Genomic DNA, 22,899 nt, shown 5'->3' with positions numbered 1-22,899 from the left:
GTGGCGTAAACACCTCACGTTCTAACGTCACTACGCACAAATATTTACTAACTACAATAGTGAATAACACTTAAGCGCTCTCGCTTTTCCTCGCCGCAGCGGGGCGTTGTAACAAAAACAAGGTTTTCAGAGGAAGGAAAGAAGCCAGCTTTCCTGGAAGCGCAAACCCTTGGTACGGTGCGCTGTTTTAGTTAAATGGACACTCTATATTTCATAGATTAGTTGTGAAGGTGTCCTAAAAGCCTTACAGATAGAACAGCAACGGTCTGAAGTGGACTTAATGTAAAGTCATGCCTTTGTTGATCCAGAATAAAGGTCTTGACCGCATACGCTCGACAGGAGACCTCTATGAGAGATACTCGCATTTACAGGTTTGTCTAATATACTTAAACACTACTTATATACTTATATTCATATACTTTAACTGTCTTCCAAATCTAATGTGAGTATAACCCTCATTGACTGACTCTGTATGTTAATACACATGCACATACTTAATACGAAGTAATATAGACCCAGTAGGTCTATGTAAATAATGGTTATTGCCATATCTCGTAGATGAGATTAGCTGAAGGGACCTACTGGTTTAAAGGAAAGCCTTATGCCACTTACCGCATATTCAATCAGCAATAGTAGTAGTGGCTGTATCAGTATTGGACATTGGCTCCATTTAATTGAAAGCTTCAGTGATTTGCATTAGAAGATGCCATTTGTTGACTTGTAGTTTATGAAATTAATATGAAATTATCTCAATTTGTTTTCTAGGAAAATGCAAGACAGTTTCGCTCTAGGCCACTTGTGGATGTGGACCCAAAATGTTTCTTATATGTTCAGCAAAGAGAGTATGCGGCAACAACTCCAGCAGATCGTAAGTAAAACAAAACACCTTAACCTCTAAAAAAAACTCCAACCAAGAACAAGCTCCGGGACAAGAAAATTTTATTTTAATTATTCAAAACATCTTCTTCTTTTCTTACAGAGTATGTTTCTGTCATTGGATCAGATGATGCAACCACCTGTCATTTAGTTGCTCTCCGACACACAGGTTGTTACCCCATTATGTATGAACAATGTATACTATAACTTTTTTTTTTTTTTTTAATTCTTTACAATCTCTCAGGAAGTGGAGCAGCTTGTGTTGCTCACTTGGATGGCTCCAATACTTGGGCAGAGGTCCAACTTATTATTAAAGCTGTGATGTCACTCAGTCACCACTGCAAAGACGGCAGGTACGGTAGTCTTCAGTCTTCAGTTTACTGGTTTGATTTACATGGATATAAGTGCATTATTACTGTGTCATGTCTAGACTAGAGCTTCATCTGGTTGGGGGATTCAATGATGACTCTAAGACATCTGATAATTTAAGCCTTAACATTTTGGGTAAGTTTAAATGTTACAAACTTACAAGCAATACCATTATAATTACCTGTTTTATATTTGCAGCTGCATTTCATAAACAAAAAGAAAATGTTCATCTAGAAACATGTTGCATAACTGGTAACCATGACAAATTTAAAATATGAATTAAATATAAATATATAAAATAATATGATCACTGACAAAAGTGTTTTGCAGAAATGAATGACACTGTTGTTAATGGTACTCATAGACCTGCAGTGTATGGAATAGGTAAGACCCAGTCACAGTATCACAAAGAAAACCTGGGCTCATCATATATCATTATTGATTCTTCACAGGTATGAATGTAAAAACAGGTGATGTGTTCCCCTCTTTATTCACCTGTAAAGGGCCTGCAGAGGAACTGCGCTCAGCACGAACATTCACTGGAGGACAGGTAGAGAAACAGCATGTTAGATGCATCTTGTATGGTGTTTTTATAATTGTAAAAGCTGTATTACACATTTTGGTTATGTTGTAGATGGCAGAAGTATATGATTCAAGCCGGGGATTAGTCAAAATTGGCCCTTGCGAGTGGTCTCCGAATTTGGAAATTGGTTTCTGGTTAGCACAAAATGATGCCACCATTTTAAAGGTATTGGTTGGTACTGGTACTGGATATTGTTTGTAAGTATATAGAAATACTATAATGCCAAAAATGTTTTTGTTTTTTTTAATTCATACACAGTACCTCTCAACATCTCCGAAGGCTGAACCACCTCACTTTGTCCAGCACATAAAGTCAACCATCCAGTTCATTTTAGATCACCCAAATTCAGAGAGCCTCTTTCCATCAGGACAACCGCAGGTCTATCACAGGACAGAACAAGGAGAATGGGAAAGGACAGTCCCGACATAGACGTACAGTATTTTGTTTCATCAAAAACCTTAACACAAAACCTCTGTTGCCTCAGCTCATGGTGCATGGGAACTGCATTGCCTGCTGTATTTGTTCAATGTTTCCAATGTGTCTTATTTTAGTGAGACTACTACCAAATAGAGATGTTGCATGTTATTACACATAGCGGTAACAACGATGTGCTTTTCAAGTACAATCTGATGCCCACTTGTGTCAAGGCCTATACTTCATAACCAGTATGTGTATTTCAATGTTTTCTTTTCCACTTTCTGGCTGGCCCAGGGGAGAAACTCCATTCTGATATGTGAGAATATGATCATGTATGTAAATAAATGTTCTTGGCCAAGAATGACTTAAGTGCTTAAAAAAAAAAAAAAAAGATTAACAAATAATGACTCTTTGAATCTTGAGTGTACTACTTGCAAAGAAAGGCACATTGGTGCCTTCCACTGATATGGCATCCTGGCACTGTTTGCAATAACATTAACCTTTTGCTTTAGTTTTACAGATTTAAAAATTGCAAAATCCAATCAAGAGTGAGACAGTGTGTTTTTTGGGCCACTGGACACCTACCCAGGTTTACCAAAAATCAGTAAAACGTTAATCAAGTCTGCCTGTATGAAAATAGTGTATTAGTTGCTATGTGGCCTTTAGTTTAGGTCATTTGTTAAATATACTTTTTTCAGTTGACTGAACATTGAAGTTTAATATTTGCTGCTCTGGTGGTTTTCAGATTCTTGAATGTGATAATGGATGAGGGTTTAACACTAGTAAGTTTTCCCTATGGTATGATATTGTGCCATGAAATTTCCAAAATGTGAAATGACAAATGTTGAAACTGGTGATTTAAATTATTGACTAGACTTACTGCTGTATTACAACAACAAAAATTAACTATAATAAGTTTAGCTATCTTGATTTTGGTGCTTAGGATGTCAAGTGTATTTTATGATGTTTTGATTTTTTATATACTGAAGGCTTATGAAATAAAAAAATAATAATAATTAATTTGCGCTATACAAAGTAAGTTTTTGTTATTTGCTTTTAGAGGTTAGTTTTCTTCTGCAGTGTCCAACAATGACAGCTTTGGGTTTACTGTATTCGTGTGGCCCCGCCCACCAACCCTTTCACTGTAGAGACATTGCGGTGCACCATCAACCATGGGGAAAGTGGAGTAGCCGGTCAAGAGTACAGAGGCAGGCCCTGGACAGCGAGTTAACATATAACCTACTTGATAATAGCCTCTCCGCCACTGCCATGTTCATACATTGCAGCGAAGCACCTCATTCGAGATCATTCGCAGCCGGAGGCGTAGAGCAAAGACAAGGCGACAGTCGCTCCGTAGCCTAATGTTTGTGGGACAAACGTGTCAACGGAGAATATATTACGTTATGATCGCCTTGAACGGGAATAATAGGAGCTGGACGTGCTGAGTTTTTTTCCACTGTGGTATTAAAATGTTTAAGGCTATCCGGCGTTTCCCATGGGTCACAAATGTCACCCTGTACGGGTGCCTGTTCGCCGGGGGAGACTTCGTGCACCAGTGCCTTTCACGGAGCGACGAAATCAATTGGACCCAAACGCGGAACGTCGCCATAGTAGCCTTCAGTTTCCATGGCAACTTCAACTTCTTCTGGATGCGGTTTTTGGAGCGCACGTTCCCCGGAAACTCCGCCGGGATGGTGCTGCGTAAACTAGTCCTGGACCAGACCACAGCAGCGCCACTCGCTACCAGCGTCTTCTACACAGGTCAGTGCGGGACAGCTCCCCTGTCAGAGCGAACTCACGCGCGGGTCAATCTGTAACGTGAGCATAGGCACGCAGAGCGCACGTGCAGATCTTTCACATTGATTATTGCAGGTCAGGTGTCACATGAAAGGTATTTAAAGGATAATGTAGCGGACCAATACAATCACGTGACAAAAATAAAATGGTGAGGAGGACGTGTGTACCTTCGTTCTACCAGTACTGTAACATAGTTTGAGACAGTGAAATTCATTGAATTTAGTGGCAGCAAATATATTTGATCATCAAATTATGTCTCTGTGGCATCAGAGGGCAATTTTGAGGGTATAAGACTCAGGGGTCACAATCAAATTGACACATTAAAAGACACACAGGTAAAGTTTTGAATTAAAACGATGACGTGAAAAACAATAAAAAAAAAAATATTTTATTTAAAATGTTTTAAAGTCGAAATGAAGACCTTTGGATGCAGCTGAAATAAAAATGTGACAACGACAAAATCTAGGAAAGTATGTTTATTATAACACAATTTAAGTTAAAAAAAAAAAAAAAAAAAGCTAAAAATTTAATTACTGTCTAAAATAGGCTTAAGAATTAAAAAAAATAGCACAGTTTAAAATTGGCAAAAAAAACCCCAAAGAAACCAAAACAAAACAATAAGCCCATTGGAGCCACCTAAGGTGAGCAGATGAGGGTGCAGCCAGAGGTGCTACCACATACACACCTCAGTGGACACAGCAGCACAGCAAATGAAAAGTGCAGACACTAATCTTATGATCCCAGTGCACCAAATCACATGAAAGAGGAGGGGGGGGCGGCAAAACAGCAGCAGGTTTAGCCACCCTTGACAACCAGGAACTTAACCAGCCCTCTTTAACAGATGTACCCAGGGTTTGACTCCCACAGACCAACAGCAGCACAGAACAGGACCACTTGCAATGAGGCAGACAGTGCAGCAACAGCAAAGAGACTGCCATGTTGGGAGCAGGTGACTTAAATATCCTCTAACTAGGGGGACAAAACAAGGAGCCCACAGGGGTGCTTTCAAGGGCAGCAAGGGAAAACAGACAACCCCACTACATTTCCAACCACATGGGCCACTTCCAATGCCACAAGACACCAGAGTCAGTGTTATACTTTAGTTTAATATAAAATAAGTTCATATTATTAAAAATACTTCACGTTTGATGCTTTTAACAAATGCGATGGTTGAAATTAATTTAACATTCATTATTTCTAATCTGAATATTTCCCATTTATTGCAGGTGTGAGTTTTTTAGAGGGTAAAGAAGACATAACACAGGACTGGAGAGAAAAATTTCTAAATACATACAAGGCAAGTGATTTATAATACAGTATAATAAGTTAATAATCATGTTTATTTGGTAAGTGTAAACATTGTTTTTATCTTTCAGACAGGACTGATGTACTGGCCTTTTGTGCAGGTAAACTGCTCTTACAACATAACCTACATTATGGGCTTAATGTGGGGTCATATCATAGTAGTTTTTGATACCAAGATTTTGATATTTTTAAATAAAAGGATCGTATTTGAACATTGAGTCAACATCATTATTGCTGAAATCATTGGAAGATTTGACTTGTACAAGTTCATTCTTGAAATATTGTCTTTTCCAGTTCCTGAACTTTGCTCTGGTACCTCTGTATGTGCGAACTACATTTACCGGCTGCTGTGCATTTGTTTGGGCGACTTTCTTGTGTTTCTCACGGCAAAGTGGTGATGGCACTGCAGCTGCAGCTATTTCATGGATGTTCCCCACAAAAGATAGAACAAGCCAGGACCAAGAGGACTCTAAGAAGGTCAGTGCTTCTGCAGAGAAGAAACAACCAGCCAAACCAACTAAAGAATGATTGTCACGTTACAAGACACATGTTGTATAAGAAGTGACTTACGCTAAATAAATGAAGGTGCTTCCACTGGGTCAGTTCACCTAAACCACCTAAAATCCCAGTTTCACTCAGTTTTACAAGAAACAGTTATTGCAACAACACTAGTCTGATCTGTACTTTGTGGTTATTCTTGGTGTTTTTTTTTTGTTGTTGTTGTTTTCTTTGCTATGTGTCAAAGAAAAAAAAAAACTTGCAACAAATGCTGCTATGAGATCATAGAAGGTTGACCATATCAAACTTGTTGCTGGGCTTCAGAAGACATCATTACATTCTATTGGCTTGTAATTGAGGAGAAGGCAGCAAGGATATCTATTGCCTTTCTTCAGATTTTGCAGTGTGGTTGAATAAATATAGTGATGTGTACTGGACCAGTGGACTAATGTCAATGCTTAGGTTAAACTTTTTTGTATTTTTCTTAATTCTTTTTATGAAAATATCATAAAGTTGATACCGAATTGCTTCAAAAATCAGAAAGCATAGGCCAGAATCTGCCAGATCATTCCTGTGTGGCAACATGGCTGCATTATGTCAAGTCAAAGTACAAAGTCTACAATGGGGCCATGTAGGCCTGTCACAATAACAACATTTGAAGTACCATTTATTACAGAGATTACAGAGAAATAGAACAATAACCATTCATAGTCAAAGTACTTTATGCCTCTGATACAATAAAAATAAAACAGGATAATCCCAGTGAATCATTTTTTAAATAGACAGTATAATTTAGAGGCCTGAGCTGCAACAAATAAATAGCAGAATTAAGCAATAATTAACCACATAATTTACTTATTCAACCCTGCACAGCTCAAATCTTATCGTAATAGTAGTAAGTAGTAGTACCGTAAATTTCGGATTATAAGCCGCTACTTTTTTTCCACGCTTTGAACCCTGCGGCTTGTACAGCAGTGCGGCTTATTTATGGATTTTTTACTGGATAACGGCCCCTGGGTTTTATTTTCACGGACAAGCCTTCTACACGTGGCAGATAAATATGGCAAAAACAACTTAAGTGCATTAAAAAAATACAACTCACCAAACCGCTGCATCAGAGGGAGCCCTGCGCTGATTATGTGATTATGTCTACTCTGCTCCGCAGTTTCTTTCAAAAACTCTAAAGGCGTATCGTTTAATCCCAGGTGCTTATTCTCCATGTGCCAAAGCAGTTTTGAAGGTTTCATTGCCTTATTTGCTTTTCCCGTATGTTACGTAGAGCGGACTGTGCGCGTGAGTCACCTGCAGCGACAAACCCAGGTTTTAAGTAGGCATTGTCTGTTAAATTTATCTTTCTTTTTCTTGGAGGTGTAGTCTCCTCTTCTGGCTCCTCAGTTGTCCTTTTCCCCTTTGTTAAAAGCTCTCCAAAGACTTTTGTTTTGGCTCATTTTCACTCGCTTGTGGCTCTACTTTTGTGCGACATGTCTGATGTGTTATATGTGAAACGTCACCGCGGAGACAAGAGCAGATAATAAACTTGCTACTACATCAAATAGATTTCTGTGGCGATTTCCAGCAGGATTTTCATGATACATCTATGGACGAGCTTATTAGTGTGTCATTAGGGACGGGCCAAAGTTGCTCCTGACCCCTGTGCGCACAACGTCTGAAAATCAGGGCTCTTTACGCAGGACAGTGAGCTGTGTCTGTGTCTGTGTCTGTGAGACGTGAGCGGTGTTTGTTTTGAACATTGTTCCGAGTGTGACGCTTATTTTGAGCAACGAAAAATAAGAAAATATAATTTTATTTTAAGATCATAATAATCTTCCAATTTAAACTACAACAAAAAAGAGCTAACACAAATAAAATACACTTCAGCCACGCAGAGCCGCAGTATAAGGCTGAAAGAGGCGCATACGGCTCCGGAGCCGCGGGTTGCAGACTCCTGAAATAGAGCCACTGCACGTAAGCTCGACATCAATGAATCCAACTTGGTCAATGTAAAAGACGACAAAAGTTTTCAGAGGAAATAAAAGCAGATTTTCCGTTTTGGTGCAGTTTTATTTTCTAAACCTGCAGATGTGTTCATCCCGTGTTGTTGTCGTGTTGGTGCCAATTTTCAGGCACAGTTTAAAAAAAAGCGTGTCGGTGCACCGTCTTTCTGTGTAAATATCTCATGTTACAATATGAAAACCTGCGGCTTTTATTCAGGTGCGGCTTATATATGTACAAAATTGATTTTCTCTTCAAATTTGGCTGGTGCGGCTTTTAATCAGGTGCGCTCTGTAGTCCGAAATTTACGGTAAATATTGTGACAGGCCTAGATCCATAAATGGCAGACATGGAAGAAGCCAGATGGGTTCTGGTTGCAGTCAGAACTATAGTAAAGTGAAAGTCCAAGGGTTAGAGCTAATGCTTTCTCTAAATGAAAAGGTGCTTTCCTTAAACTGTGCCTGAACACTGGTAGAGATGAGTGGATTTACAAACACGCACAAAGCCAATAAGATAATATATTTTGTATATTAATGTACTTGTTAACATATTTGATATAATATATATGCAAACAGAGTGGATTGTGTTTATATAATAGATAATATATGGTACAGTGTGAACATTTATTTTATCACTTAACTCGTAAATAAGAGTATTTATATGTGAAATGTAATTGTGTAAGGTCATATGAAAAATGTTATGATTTTTACTGGTGGTTAATCTTGACAGGGTCCAGTCAAAAATACAGTTTGTACATTTTATGTGAGATGGTTGAAATGTTTTCATTAAATTATTTGTGTTCATAAATAAAACATGCTATAATTGTGTTAATATGTTTTATTTATTTATTAAGTAAAACAATAGCTTAACTTAGAAAAGCTTTACAATGGTTACACATATTTAAAATCTACAAGGCTGTACTTGGGTAGCATGTGTGTTTTTGTCCCAGGACATGTAGACGCATTAGTCATCTCTGAAATCTGAAAATTAAATCATTTCTGAACTTTTCCTCTAAAGGCCTCTGAAAGTTTTCTGGTTTGAAATGTTGTTATGCCTCTACAGTCTATGGCCTAAACCAATGTAGGGCCAACTAACTCTTTCCTTTATGTTGAATCTCAAAGTTAAAGTTATTCATAGGCTTTATTTTCTGATGTGTAAACTATTGCTCTGTTGCTGTGGTGTTTTTTGTGCGTCTTTACGTCATGTTCGTGTCAGTGGGTGACTCCCAGTCCCTCACATCTGTGCTCTCACTGCGCATGCTCCCTGAATCTCTTCATCCACACCACGTCCAGAGACATCAAAGCTCGGATAAAGATGCAGAGCGTCGCGGGTCGCCGCAGCCTTATCACTGGGTGAAACGGGACTTTTCCTGAAGCACCGCTGGAACAGTAAAACACACCTATCGAGACAGGGAATACATTTAGAGACACGGTATGGAGCTGAAGAAATCCATTTCAGACACCGAGCGCGCACTGAGGAGCTACGGAGCCGTGTCGGAAACGGCGTGGACCACCGACAAAGGTGAGCGTCATGAAGGAAACGTGTCCCGGAGCGTAGACAGGTTTTAGAAAGCGCAGGAGCAGCGGTGAGTCACGCAGCTCTGGGATCACAAAGCCCTGAAGTGGCGCTGTTGTTTTTTTTTTTTTTTTTTGGAGCTTTAGGGCCTATGATCAGTGCACATACATTCAACCTATAGCGTCAGGGAATTCCTCTAATGAATGAGACACTGAATAATACACAATAATGGCGACACCAGTACAAATAGTCTACAGACAGTTAAATGGTGACACATATTTCAAACTTGCAACATAAGACCTCAGCCTCTATACTTTTAATGTTTTGGCTTTAAATTGTATAAACATTGCAACATTTGCATTTGAGTGGAGCTGACTTCACATTACACTGCAGAAGGCTATGGACAGTGAACTTTTTGAAGTGTTCCAGCATAACTAAATATAATATTTAAGTTTTTTATTTTCAGAAATCTCACCTTTTTTTCTTTTTTTTTTTGTTTAGCTCACCTATTAAACTAAAGGAGCTAAAGTTCAGGTGGTTTGAAAATGTTTGTGCAGAAGTCAAAATAACTACAATTTGAAAGCTTGTCAGAATGTGAGGAAGAAATTTCCATGAATTTTACGTTGGATCTTTTTACAAACTCCCGTCTCCTTGAGAGCACACAAAACACAAAACTACATAAAAGAACAACAGCAATACCATTACCCCACATACCCCAGTAGTTGTTTTTGCATTTTCCCATTATTGCCTGGAGGAGAGGGGCTTTTCCATGTTTATGGAGCATAACTGCAGCGTGTCACTCTGCAATGTATTGGTTGTCATACAGATACTGACGTCTCCAGTTGTCAAGCCCTATCATAGCAACACGGTTACATTCTTGGACATTTAATTATAATGGAATCTATTGGGAATGACAAGAAGAAGACTGGTTTACAATCATGGATGATTTAAGGAGCAATTTGTCAACTCCCAGGTGGTTACTGAGCTTTTAATTAGAAAAGTGTTCAAGAGATTTGCACTAATAATTTAGACAAACGAGGATAACAGAGTGAGCTTTTCAGACATCACTAAGCTGGCTCTTTGCCATAACTGGCCCATTGAGATTAATGCAGCTTGCCCAGATTTTGCTGAAGTAAAATCAAGGGGGGGGGGGGGGGGGGGACGGACTTTGCTGCTAAGAAAAAGTGCAACTCTTGTTTTGTCACTGATTCAACATGAGATGGGTATAAACACATGGGCCCTCTGCACAGCTCAAGTCTGCTGTGGTGAGTCAGCTGTCCTTATATGTAAAGGTCTACTGCAGCTGAAGTTACTGCAAATCTACAGATACTGCTATAATATTGCCAGACACTGCAGAAAAGCTATGCTCAAAATGACAGCAAGGGACTGTGTCTGTTGTTGTCAGGTGCTCCGGTCTGTGTAGGTATGTATGTGTATTGAATAAAGGAAAGTACGACAGTCAGCTATACAAGGTTACCCTTTTGTCTAGATGGTGCATTTCTGTACATTGTAAATAATTAATGTAATAAAGTGCATGAGGACAAAATGACATTTGACACCTAAATGAGACCAGTACTATATGTTGTTAATTGTATGTTCTTTCTAGGCTATATGGTTCCCAAGGGATGTTTTTTTTTTTTTTGTCACCAAGGAGACATCTTAAAAGGATGGGTGGTGAAGATATATAGACTTGTTACTTGACGCTGTGACAATCTGCCAATCATGAGAGATCGATAATCAGAGCTTTTCTGTTTAACAATGTTTTGCCATAAACCTCATCCCTAGTCAATATATTCGATCATCTCTTTTTATCTGCCCACAGGAAAGGCAAAGTAAATCTTGGCACGTTTGGTGCTTGAACATAATAGACCACCAGCAGAAATAGTAAACTTTATTTGACTAATTTAGTATTATTACAGTCTTGTTTTTCCTATTTACACTGTTCATGCTGTTTTACTGTTTGCCCTATCACCACCATGCACCATGAATCTGATGAATGTTTTGGCCCTTGCAACATTTGCAGAGGTTGTGCCCACAGCAATTAGAGCTCCCCTCAGTTATCTGCAGTGGTTGTGGTTTTTACTTTGAGAGCAGATGCAGTCAGTGTGTGTCTGTTTAATCATTTACTCAATGCTGTAGGATCAATTATGACTTAAATTTGTGTTAAATGTTCATGTTGCTTTAATTGGGCTAAAATGGGTGCATCCTCTGCCATCACATAGTCAGTGATGGTGAGAACAAAACTCACATGGCAACACATGTGCCTGAACAGCTGCAGTGTCTTTAAACTTAAAACCATCACAGAATTACACCAGCAGCTTTTTATTGTATAAAATGTTTGATTTTCAGTGCAGAAATCCATTCACACTCTTTTAAAACCTCATAACAGTCTTTTTCTTATTTTTTTAATATTTTAGTCCACCATCTGTTGATAGGGAACTGTGAAGCTCCTGGGGAAAGCTGGAACTCACTTATTTTCAGGCAAATCAACCACCAACCAACTGTGAAGAATCTGGCCCAGTTTGTACATAAAAATACATTTAAAAATGAATAAGACTTTAATAGGAATTCTGCCTGGACATTTTTTAACCTAATTAGAATCAGAATCAGAAGACTTTTATAATAACTAGTCCTTAAATCAAATTTGTATTGATATATGCTTCAGTTTTGTCAATCTAGTGTCTATCGGACAATCCCTCCAGACACTTAGCAAAACCTAATCTTATATTTACCAAAAATAATCTAGGAGGGATTTGAAATCTGATTTTCCTCTGTGCAAAGTTTGTTCCCACTTAACGAGAGTAGATCAGACAGCAGAGGCCAAAACTAGAGCGTCTCAGCTTCACAAAGAGCCCAGCCATTTGTCTGTACTCCAAGGGTTTAGAAACAGATTCAGTCTGAATTTGTGCACATTTCAGTCAGGCATTTTAGGGAAAAAGGGCTGGATCAGTTGTTATATCCTTTCCCAGTCAGTGATCATCGTATTCTGCATGGGCTGTGTCTTAAATATTTTTTATGCATGGATTGTGTCTTCTTTGCGCAGGCCACTCAGATGTGTCCATGGCCGAGAGCACAATGTCTCCAGAGGAAATCGAAGTGGAGATGGCTCGTATCCAACGCCTTAGGGAGGTTTTGGTGCGCAGGGAGTCTGAACTGCGCTTCATGTAAGTCCACTCCATATCACTCTAATCAGGGCAATCAGCTCTAATTATTGGTGTGGTCCAAAGGCAGTGATCACTGTCAAAGACTTTTCTGCTGTGACGCATTTGTTGATAGGCACTGGCAACTTTCCACGAAATGTCAGTATTTACAGATTATTCAAAAGTTATAAATAGAAGCAGAGTGAGTCACCGCTCAGCTGAACTTGTTTACACCCTGATGCAACGATGATGCCGAAATGTGCCTGTCAGATATGGGCTGTTTGATTTTAGAAACAAAAAAATGGAGTTACTTAACTGTATGTTTTACATCAGTGATTCTGTGGTAAAGGCCACAGGTAATATTCACTGGCATATCATTAAGAAGTTGTGCATTTTCGTTTATCTAGTTTACAATAACACATTTATTGAGAAAATAATGTGTTATATTAGCCACTGTGAAATTCAGGTTTAGAATGTAGATTGAATTTAAACAAGAAACTTATCACATTTATACGACCAAAATTATGACCATGTTGGTCCTTCGACTAATTTAGCCTTTTAGGTTATGTGTAGCACAGAGAGAGATGACTGAGCTGGTGTGAAAAGTTTGGGCAGCACTGTATTAACAAATATACTCACTGAAAATACCTGTAATGGCAGCGTGTTAATAATGGTAGTTCACACGCCCACGTCAGGAGCATTGTTATGTGCTGTTGCTCCAGTGTCAAACACCGGGAGTGTGAAGTGGTGAGGACGGGTCACGGAGGAAGGAGGGGTCACGGAGGGAGGAGGCTCTGCATGAGTCATCAGGCCTGATCCATCACGGGCTGAATTAAATCTGTGCTTGCTGTCACTTCTCTGCAGAGGAACAGGAGAGGAGGAAGAGAGTGGAAGATGAGGGTAGAGGAATGTAGGAGAGAAGGGGGAGAGAGAGAAGAGAGGAAGGGAGACAGGGAGTAAAGTAGAGGGAAAGACAGGAAAAGGAGGAAAGGATGAGAGAGAGAAGGGGGAGAGGAGGAGGAGGAGAAAGAAATGGGCAATGGAAGAAAAGAGAGGGGGTAAGACGAAGGAAAGAGAAGAGTGGGGTAGAAGAGAGCAACAGGAGGGGGGCAAGAAGGGAGAGAGGGCGAAATGAGAGAGAAAGAGAGGTACAGAAAGAGATGGGGGAGAGAGAGGAAAGAGAAAGGAGGGAGCAGAGAGAGGAAGAAAGGGGAAGTTAGGGGGAGAGGAGAAGAGGTAGAGGAGTAGAGGGAGAGAGAGAGTAAGGAGAGGGAGGAGGAGGAGAGGGTTGTAAAGAGAGAGAGAGAGGGAAAAAGAGGAAAAGGAGATGAAGAGTGTAATGGAGCAGGAGGTTACATGTCAGGGCTGTGGGAGATTGGAGCGAGTGGGACAGATTGATTTACAATGTGTTTTTTATCTGAGCTCGTGGCAGAAGGAGACTCATGGTCAGGGCACAGCGTTATCTCTGCGTCTTCAGATAGAACAGATAGCAGATTAAATGAAGTATTGATTAATCTCTTAAAAATAAACTCATATGCATTGATTGTTAGGTTTGCCTGTGAGGTTAGTGTGTCCTCAATATATTTGTCATTTAGATCCATTACGAGGGAATCTGGTGGTTCTGATGAGATTTGATGGAAATGTCAGTGGGTATGAGATGTTTTGCAAATATAGGATTAATATTGACAGGGGAAAAACAATCTTACAATGGTATATAATAAGAAACTGACAGAAGTGATCGGGGGTAAAGTAAAGGAAATGTTGACTTTAAATATTCATGTTTTTGTTCTCTATCCAAATTATTTATGATAATTGAAAAAAAAAGCCTTTTTAATACATTTATTCATAATCTTTTAGAGTGTGCTTAGTGTAGCTTTTAAAATAACACTTAAGTTCCACTCATGACTTTCCTAATTGTTTTGACATCCTCTGACAGTTTTCTCATATCCCATGATAATTAAAAATGTCACATGATTCATCCAGTTAGAGCCTGACTGTTGATATCTAATATTTTGTCTGGAGCAGCCCCAATTAGGCTTTTGTGCAATAAAACAAGCTGACCATGAACAATATATAAGCTTTCTTTGTGTGATCAATTTCTTATGTGTCAAAAGATCTGGCAACTGTAAAATCACAAAACTGCAAATTAGTTCCTTTGTAATAAAATTTAAAGTTATACATAGTAATTGCATAAATACAAATTTCTTCTAATGCCCTTTTTTGAGGTCAGTAGTGTAAGATAGCCTCCAATCTTGCAAAATCAGGTAACATTGTATCAGAACTGACATAAGCTAAAAGCATTTTCTGTTCTTTAATGCAACTAAGGCCTTTGTTGATTTTTTTGCTTGTGTTTCAAGGATGGATGACATTCAGCTTTGCAAAGACATCATGAGTCTGAAGCAGGAGCTGAGGCAGATAGTGGCCGTACCAGGTAAGCAAACATATACATACAAGTACACACTTTTAGCAAATGATAAGTAAAGAGAAAGAGAGCTAGAGACGTCCTTCAAAACTGGCCCATGGCTCAGGCAGTACTAAAAATAGATGTTTGGCTTTTGTCTGTGTCTGTCTCACTGGAAAATGCTGCTTTAGTACAGATTTATACAGGCTGTTGCTCTAAACCACACGCACCATTGATCCAAAGTCTTTGTTATGTCTTGATTTATTTGTGCAGTAGTTTTCTGCATGACTGTATTGGCTACACGTTTTAGGTGGCTGTGAAAAATGATGTTAACTACACTGCTTTAATAAGGAACATAGTGTTTTTACAGTGTGCTATTGCAGCGCTATATGCTCGTGTGGCTGTCGTCATTTCGTCATACAAGTCACATTGATCACATAGTAACACACAGTCACCCACCCCCCTGTCAATGTATATCCATGTTTGTACTGTACAGGGACGGGTGGCAGTTGTGAGCAAGGACATGTCAGCTGTTTTTGGATATGAACTCTGAACTTCAAATAGGAACATTTCATTGCATTATATAACTATTTTTAGCAACATGACAACAATGAGTATTTAATCTGGAGTTTTTAGTGGCACATGACCCAGAAAGAATATAGGCTATACATCATCAAATGAAATCACAAAAATCTGATAACTAAAATATATATATCAAGGAAAAACACACATTGGTTAAAGACATATTCTTTTTGGTGGGATATTTAGGAAAACAAAGAAAAGATCATGATTTTATGGTTTGTTCATTATATACACCATCTAAAACTAAAATATAACGGCATTGCACATTTCACTTCAGGAATTACAGACTATGACAACGCTCTTCTATAAATAATAACTGCCACAGGAGGAGTCATTATGATTAGCAGTAATAAGCATTTATTTCGATTACATTTTAAATTAACTGCCAAGAGCCAAACGTTGCCTTAATAGCGAGCCTACCCTTCACCTTATGATCAAATGCAGAACGACTTAAAACAAAATTAAAAAGTGTATGATCCAAAGTGTAATACAGTGTGCTAATGTCCAAGTTAAATCATTGATGACCAAACTACAGAGCCAAAATTGGCCATTGCTAATATTACCTCTATTTTTTTTTTATTTTTTTTATTTTAACATCAGCATTCAGTTTTTGTTTTTTTGCATTGCCATTTTATGTCACAATGTATATAAAAATAATAATAAATACTAAAACAGATAGTATATGAAGTTTGGCATATTGGTACATATAATCTAATCTTATAGTTCTATACTCACACTCATTCTTTTGGATCTGTAAGAGTTAATATTAAAATGCATATTACCTTACAGTAGGACCTTCCCAGGTTTTTGACATTGAGATTTACATGAGACACCCTGGATAGATTGTCCCAGGCCCCTAGCGGTAGGATTTCACTGTTCCGCTTATTTCTGTAGGAGGAAAAAAGTATAGCACCCTGAATATAGACAGTGATAAACAGTCTAATGTTTGCATTTTATTAAATCTCATCCTCACCCTCTACGGCTGGTCTCATCCCCTTTTTCCACGCTCGAGTCCTGGGAGCTTGAGGGTTCTGCACAGTCCCTTTGCTGTTTCTAGTACTTTTCTGGACTGAGATATCTGATGTTTTTCCTGGGATGACCCGAGTAGTTACCCGAGTGCTACGATGACCACGGGCACCACTGATGCCTTCACCTTCCAGGCCTTCTCCAGCTCTTCTTTGAGCCCCTGGTATTTCTCTAGTTTCTCATATTCCTTTTTCCTGATATTCCCACCACTTGGTACTGCAATGTTCACCACAACAGCTTTTCTCTGTTCTTGATGCACCACCATAATGTCCAGTTGGTTCGCCATCACCATTCTGTCAGTCTGTATCTGGAAGTCCCACAGGATCTTGGCTTGATCATTCTCCACTACCTTTGGAGGTGTTTCCCACCTTGACCTTGGGGTCTCCAGTCTGTACTCTGCACAGATGTTTCTGTACACTTTGTTTGCCCCTTGCACATGCTACTCCATGTATGCTTTCCCTGCAGCATCTCACATCCTGCACTTATGTGCTGGATTGTCTCAGGGGCTCTTTGCACAGCCTGGGTCTTATCTGGTATGGTAGATCTGGGCCTCTATTGCTCTCGTACTCAAGACCTGCTCCTGTGCAGCCAGGATGAGTGCCTCTGTGCTGTCCTTCAGACCAGCTCTCTCAAGCCATTGGCAGGATTTCTTGATATCAGCCACTTCAGTTATGTTCCGGTGGTACATCCCATGCAGGGGCTCGTCCTTCCATGATGTTACTCCAGCATCTCTTCCTCTGTGCTCCACTGTTTGAGACATTTGCTGAGCATGTCATCTGTTGGGACCTTGTCCTTGATGTACTTATGGATTTTGGATGTTTCATCTTGGACAATGGCTTGCACACTCACTAGTCCTTGGTCTCCTTCTGGCTCGCGTACAGTCTCAGGGTGCTAGATTTGGTCAGGAGCTTCCGAATCTTAACATCTGTGGTCTGTATCTCCTCCTTTGGCCAGCTTATGATTCCTGCTGGATATCTGATTACTGGCAGGGCGTAGCTGTTTATTGCCTGGGTCTTGTTCTTGCCATTGGGGCGACAGTGGCTCAGTGGTTAGAGTGTTGGTCCCCCAACCCGAAGGTCGGAGGATGGAGTCCCGCTCGGACCAAGTTCTGTCGTTGTGTCCTTAGGCAAGACACTTCACCCACATTGCCTAGTATGAAAGTGGTGTGTGCGTGAATGATAGGTGGTGGTCGGAGGGGCCGATGGCGCAGATTGGCAGCCTCGCTTCCGTCAGTCTCCCCAGGGCAGCTGTGGCTACAATAGTAGCTTACCATCACCAAGTGTGGAAATGAATGAATAATGACTATAGTGTAGCGCTTTGAGAGGCTTTGACAAGCCTGTAAAGCGCATTACAGTGTAAGGCATTATTATTATTATTATCATTGAGCTGACTCCTTAGGACTTGCCTTACTTGTTTGAGTTATTTGGCCAAAATTCAGCAGCACGTGTCCTGACTAAGACCAGGGGGACCACATTACACTGGTTTTAGAATCCCTGCATTGGCTCCCTGTGTGTTTCAGGATCGATTTTAAAGTTCTTTTACTGGTTTTTAAATGTCTTAATGGTCTTGGGCCTTCTTATCTTACAGAACTGCTTTTATCCTATGAACTCTCGCGGCCCCTGCGCTCTTCCGGCAGCAGGCTCCTATTCATCCCCAAAGTCAGGACACACACTCATGGAGAGGCCTCTTTCCAGTTTTATGGCCCCCGTCTATTGAACAGTCTGCCGGAAGACCTCAGGGCCGCAGAGAACATTCAGGTTTTTAAAAGCAGGCTCAAGACCCATCTTTTTAGCATAGCTTTTGATTAGTATTTATCACTTTAGCTTACTTCTCTATTTATTCAGGCTGGCTAGTGTATGTTGATATCCATGTTTTACTTATGTCTTATTTACTTGTTTAAGCTTTGATTTATTTTATTTCTTTTAATAATTTTAGATTTGCCAGTGTTTCCTCTGCACCAGGAGCTGTGGCTGGCTGTGGCTGCTGGGCCCTGGCTCGTGGGCCCTGGAGGTTTGGTCTTGACCTCATCTCTTCTCTGGGCCCTGGGCTGGTGTCCTGTGGCTGTGGGTGACTCTGCTCCTGGTGCAGATGGTTCCTCTGGTGGCGCTCTCTCATCTGGTTCATCTTTATCCAGCCTATGGCATTTAAACTTATTTTAATGAAACCAAAGTTATTTTAACATGTGTTGGGGTGGGGGGTGGGATGTGTGCGTTGGGGTGGGGGGGTTGACTGGTTGTGTTTATTGATGTGTTGGGGTTGGGTTGTTTGGCTATGGGGTGGTTGGGTGGGTTTGGTGGGTGGGACTGATTTTAATGCACTGTAAAGCACTTTGTGTTACATTTTTCTTGTATGAAAAGCATTTTATAAATAAAGTTTGTTGTTGTTGTGGCTGCTTTCCTTTTTTCCTCTTCAAGATTGCCATTTGTTTGTGGGATACCAAAGTACTTGTAACTGTCCTCAGTGTCTGCTATTGTTCACTCTCTTTGTCACCATCCGGCTACACTTCTCAAGCCAGAATGACATTCCATTGTCAGTGCTGTAGATCCTGGTGATGTAGATCAGTGAGTCGATGTCTTGCTCATTCTTAGCGTACAGCTTGATGTCATCCATGTAGAGGAGGTGACTGATGGTGGCCCCATTCCCGAGTCGGTATCCATAGCCAGTGTTGTTGATGATTTAGCAGAGGAGGTTCAGACCTATGCAGAACAGCAGTGGGGACAGTGCATCTCCTTGGTATATGCCACATATGGCATATATGGTTACGCGTGCAAGTGGTTTGCCATTGGCCTCAATGGTAGTTTTCCACAATCTCATCAAGTTTGAAATGAAGGCTCGTAGATGATGTTGTACAGCTACAGGCATTCAGTGATCCATGTGTGTAGCATTGAGTCGTAGGTTTTCTTGTAATTAATCCAGGCAGTGCACAGGTTGGTTTTACAGGTTGTGAAGTCTCAGGCGCCTGTTCTGTCTACCAGGAGCTGGTCTTTGGCTCCCCTGGTATCTTTGCCAATGCCCTTCTGTGCTGTGCTCATGTATTGATCCATGTGCCCACTTATCTTAGCCGCGATGATGCCTGACCATGTTGTGGACTGTACCCTTTGAAGGATTCTTCTGGATGAGGATTGTACGGTCTTCGGTTAGCCATTCAGGGTGAGTCCCGCTCATGGAGAGCAGTGAGTTTCTTTAGCCAGTAGGCGTGAATCATGTCAGGGCCTGGTGCAGCCCAGTTTTTCATACCTGAGACTCTTTCCCTGATGTCTTCCACTGTGATGTGCTGACTGGATTCTGTTCAGGGAGGTAGCTGTGGTGTTCTATCAGAGCCACCAGCCACTGTATATAATTGTTATGTGATGCCTCCTTCTCCCATATACCTTTCCAGTACTGTTCAGTTTCCAGCCTTGGCAGGTCTCCTCTGGTTTTATTACTCCGCCATTGAGCGTACACTTTCGCATGTTGTGTTGCGAACAGAAGGTTTGTTTGCCAGATTTATGTGTACCTCTTTAGGTGGCTGGCCAAAGCTTAGAGCCTTTGTTTGGCAGCTTCAGGTATGCGCATCTGGCTATACCTCTTGGGTACTTGTTTTTTCATTGCCCCTCTCTGGGCCTCTGACAGTTGGCTCACTTCTCTCCGTGCTGCCTTGACTTTAGCCTCTAACCACAGGTGGGTATTGTTTCTCATGACTCCTAAGGTTGCCCTTATAGCCAAGCATCTCTAGACTCACTGCTGCTGAAGTGTCTATCAGCTCATTGGTTTCTGTGATAGCAGAGGTAGGGATCACTCTCAGTGCTGCATTCACATCTATGACTTTCAGATAGTACATGATCCACCTATCTTGCTCTCTCTCTCTCTCTCTCTCTTTCTCTCTCTCTAGAAGTGGACTACATTATGCTGATACTAAGATCTTTGTGCAATGAAACGAAAAGAGCTTTAAAGTATAAACATAATGAAGTCAGTGGCTTAGATGCATTGAATTATGCATGAGGCAGAGTTTAAAAGAGAGTTCAAGATGAAGAATTACTCAAATAGAAATCCTTCTGTCATATTAGCCAAAGCCTACAGCAAAAACATTTAATTCAACTCAAGGAAATGTCCCTTGCTGAACACTTAAATACTGCACTATGATACACCTGCAGCTTTTTAGTTCATTATCAGAACCGCACTCAAATATACAGCAAAATGTACCTATTAACTTTGTCAAATTGTTCACACCTTTATTGGCTAGATCATTTTATTTGATGCATGTACAGCTCAGTTCAGTAGCATCCACATTTTGCCAAACAATAAACAGTTATTGTTGAGAAAAAGGCATCAAAACCAGAACTAAACCAGGTCTAGAAGAGAACTAAACAAGGTCTACATCAATACAAAAGACGGGCCAAACAGGACTGAACCAAGACAAGTGTTTTTTTGGGTCTTGGGTCACGTTTTAACCATTATCATGTTTTTGTTTTATCATTTAATCTTTCATATGTTCACATTTCTTCTTTACCACACTTGCTGCAGAGAAAGAGAAAACCAAGAAGCATCGGCAGCGGGAAGAGGAGCTGATCCTGAAGATCCATAAACTGGTTCAGAAGAGGGACTTCCTGGTGGACGATGCGGAGGTGGAGAGACTAAGGTACAGATAAAAACAACACACATCTAAAATGTGGGTAAGAAAACAGCAGAACAGACCCTCATTAGAGTAAGACAAGGCAAGTTGGCTTACAGTGTGGGTTTGTATTTGTAGTGGAGGCAGGGGGCGAGGGTGTGGGACTGATGAGACTTGCTTTGTTCCCCTCTGCTCCTGCTGATAAACTGACATACAGCGTGACTCACAGATAAACCACACCATAGAGGTGATAAAAAAGGAAGATGCAGGCTAAAGAGAAGTCTTTGTTTCTAAGCAACAGGATCCACTGCATCCAATAGTCGTCATGATTAATTTACACTGTAGGTTCGTATGTCACATGTGCCAAGTCTTTTCTAAACCTTACTAAGGTTGAGTTAACACTTGTCCTGGTTTCATGTTGGGTCTAATTTAGTCCTACTGTAGACTTGGTTTGATCCTGTTGTAGTACTGGTTTAGTTGTGGGTTTACTCAATTAATATTTCACTCATATTTGATTCCCCAGAGGGTGTGGCAACCTTTCTGCACCTTTGTAAGTGTCTTGCCAAAAAACACAATATGAACACTATGAACACTGGGCATCCTTTCAGTTATGGGACAAATTAGTATATTCACACTTCAAAATCTAAACATGCTATACATACTTTTCACACTGTGCCTTATTAATTTTCCACTAGTGCAAGTACTCACAATTGAACTTGGATCTTGTCTCTTCAGAGAGCGAGAGGAGGATAAAGAGATGGCGGACTTTCTCAGACTGAAGCTGATGCCGCTGGAGAACAAACTCAAAGCAGCACAGAGTAAGTGAACTTAAACCACAGCAAAAGCATATTACTTGAACAAGCTTGTATGAGCTCACCTTTCTCCTCTTCTTTATTAGAGGATCCCCCAAAGCCCAAGAGATTCATCCCAGAACCGCCTCCCAACAAACCGTCTATCACAAAGTCTGGAGCGGCCATTATCAAGGACTGCTGCGGAGCGACCCAGTGTGCCATCATGTAATAGGACACATGGCAACTGCAGCCCTCTACACTACCAGAGACCTCCAGTATCTATGCTCAATTCAACCACACACAGTTTTGATAATACTGCATGTGTGGTACAAAACATCCTTAGTTTATGAGATCATATAAATGTATAGATGCCCATGAACTAATACAAGCACAAGCTTAATTTGACCAGTTTCCTTAAATGAACTTCAATGGAATTAAACATTTGGTAATGATTTGGTATTTGAGGCATATCTAGTATTTACTATCCATGAGATTAAAAACTTGAGTAAAAAAAAAGTGTTCAAACTGCAACTTATCCAAGACATGGACTCTTAAAGATTTTTATGTCACATTTCTTAAGTGTTACTATTTGGCCTATATCATTTGTTCTTTGCTTAACACCAGAATATAATGCACTGTTATGTGCGATGTAAAATGTATATCGCCATGCCTTCAGTATTTGCATAGAGGTTGATGTATACAATGAGTAATCCACAATGCATTACATTTGTTCTGCATTTTAATGATCACCTATTGAGAAATGAATGCACTTCTTGTAAATGCCTTCAGTGTACGTACATGTTTCGAGTGTATCTAGGACCAGTAGCTCATATGGCGGCAGGTGTTGCTGTCACTTTCTTCTAATGAAGTAGCTTTCTGTAGTGGTAGTGACTTTGAGTGTGATTGTTTAACTATATGCAGAGAATAAGCTGAAATACCTGTACATATATGTTTAAATAAAGAGCATCTTTCAAGAAGGAACTATGTGATGATGTAAAAACAAAACAGACAGTTAT

At 40.2% G+C, this 22,899-nt stretch overlaps 2 protein-coding genes across 6 annotated transcripts; both read left to right on the top strand.

The window, feature by feature from the left end:
* The first annotated feature begins 113 nt into the window (after nt 1-113).
* Nucleotides 114-3,241, top strand: ntan1 (N-terminal asparagine amidase). Of its 2 annotated transcripts, none has more exons than XM_033966369.2 (10): nt 114-371; nt 766-868; nt 980-1,045; nt 1,121-1,229; nt 1,307-1,380; nt 1,444-1,497; nt 1,576-1,629; nt 1,698-1,795; nt 1,880-1,993; nt 2,087-2,621. In XM_033966369.2, exons 1-10 carry the CDS (start codon nt 291-293, stop codon nt 2,255-2,257), a joined length of 924 nt encoding a protein of 307 aa, XP_033822260.1. In that variant the 5' UTR covers nt 114-290; the 3' UTR covers nt 2,258-2,621. The 2 variants fall into 2 exon arrangements, with proteins under 2 accessions (XP_033822260.1, XP_055080113.1); XM_055224138.1 differs by having other exon boundaries at nt 122-371; nt 1,749-1,795; nt 2,087-3,241.
* Nucleotides 3,242-3,386: 145 nt separating this feature from the next.
* Nucleotides 3,387-22,848, top strand: LOC117370848 (bMERB domain-containing protein 1). Of its 4 annotated transcripts, XM_055224150.1 has the most exons (7): nt 3,416-4,010; nt 8,413-8,420; nt 12,405-12,516; nt 14,850-14,923; nt 21,005-21,119; nt 21,828-21,910; nt 21,991-22,305. In XM_055224150.1, the coding sequence occupies exons 1-7, from the start codon at nt 3,715-3,717 to the stop codon at nt 22,110-22,112; spliced, it is 810 nt and encodes a 269-aa protein (XP_055080125.1). In that variant the 5' UTR covers nt 3,416-3,714; the 3' UTR covers nt 22,113-22,305. The 4 variants fall into 4 exon arrangements, with proteins under 4 accessions (XP_055080116.1, XP_055080125.1, XP_033822271.1 ...); XM_033966391.2 differs by lacking the exons at nt 3,416-4,010; nt 8,413-8,420 and adding an exon at nt 9,098-9,358 and having other exon boundaries at nt 12,396-12,516; nt 21,991-22,848; XM_055224141.1 differs by lacking the exons at nt 12,405-12,516; nt 14,850-14,923; nt 21,005-21,119; nt 21,828-21,910; nt 21,991-22,305 and adding exons at nt 5,269-5,343; nt 5,423-5,448 and having other exon boundaries at nt 3,387-4,006; nt 5,642-8,666.
* Nucleotides 22,849-22,899: the final 51 nt, after the last annotated feature.

This window comes from Periophthalmus magnuspinnatus, chromosome 1 (genome assembly GCF_009829125.3).
Source record: "Periophthalmus magnuspinnatus isolate fPerMag1 chromosome 1, fPerMag1.2.pri, whole genome shotgun sequence".
In the NCBI taxonomy this organism is placed as follows: domain Eukaryota; kingdom Metazoa; phylum Chordata; class Actinopteri; order Gobiiformes; family Gobiidae; genus Periophthalmus; species Periophthalmus magnuspinnatus.
The sequence above is the reverse complement of the archived record's forward strand: the minus strand, read 5'-3'. Positions and strand labels throughout refer to the sequence as shown.

Excerpts from the sequence above, each read along its gene's own strand:
- ntan1 (XM_033966369.2), top strand. The coding sequence starts at position 291 with ATGCCTTTGTTGATCCAGAATAAAGGTCTTGACCGCATACGCTCGACA. Across the intron at positions 1,381-1,443 it reads TTTAAGCCTTAACATTTTGG|CTGCATTTCATAAACAAAAA; the intron begins GTAAGTTTAAAT and ends TTATATTTGCAG. Across the intron at positions 1,630-1,697 it reads ACCTGCAGTGTATGGAATAG|GTATGAATGTAAAAACAGGT; the intron begins GTAAGACCCAGT and ends GATTCTTCACAG.
- LOC117370848 (XM_055224150.1), top strand. The coding sequence starts at position 3,715 with ATGTTTAAGGCTATCCGGCGTTTCCCATGGGTCACAAATGTCACCCTG. Across the intron at positions 14,924-21,004 it reads GCAGATAGTGGCCGTACCAG|AGAAAGAGAAAACCAAGAAG; the intron begins GTAAGCAAACAT and ends CACTTGCTGCAG. Across the intron at positions 21,120-21,827 it reads GCGGAGGTGGAGAGACTAAG|AGAGCGAGAGGAGGATAAAG; the intron begins GTACAGATAAAA and ends TTGTCTCTTCAG.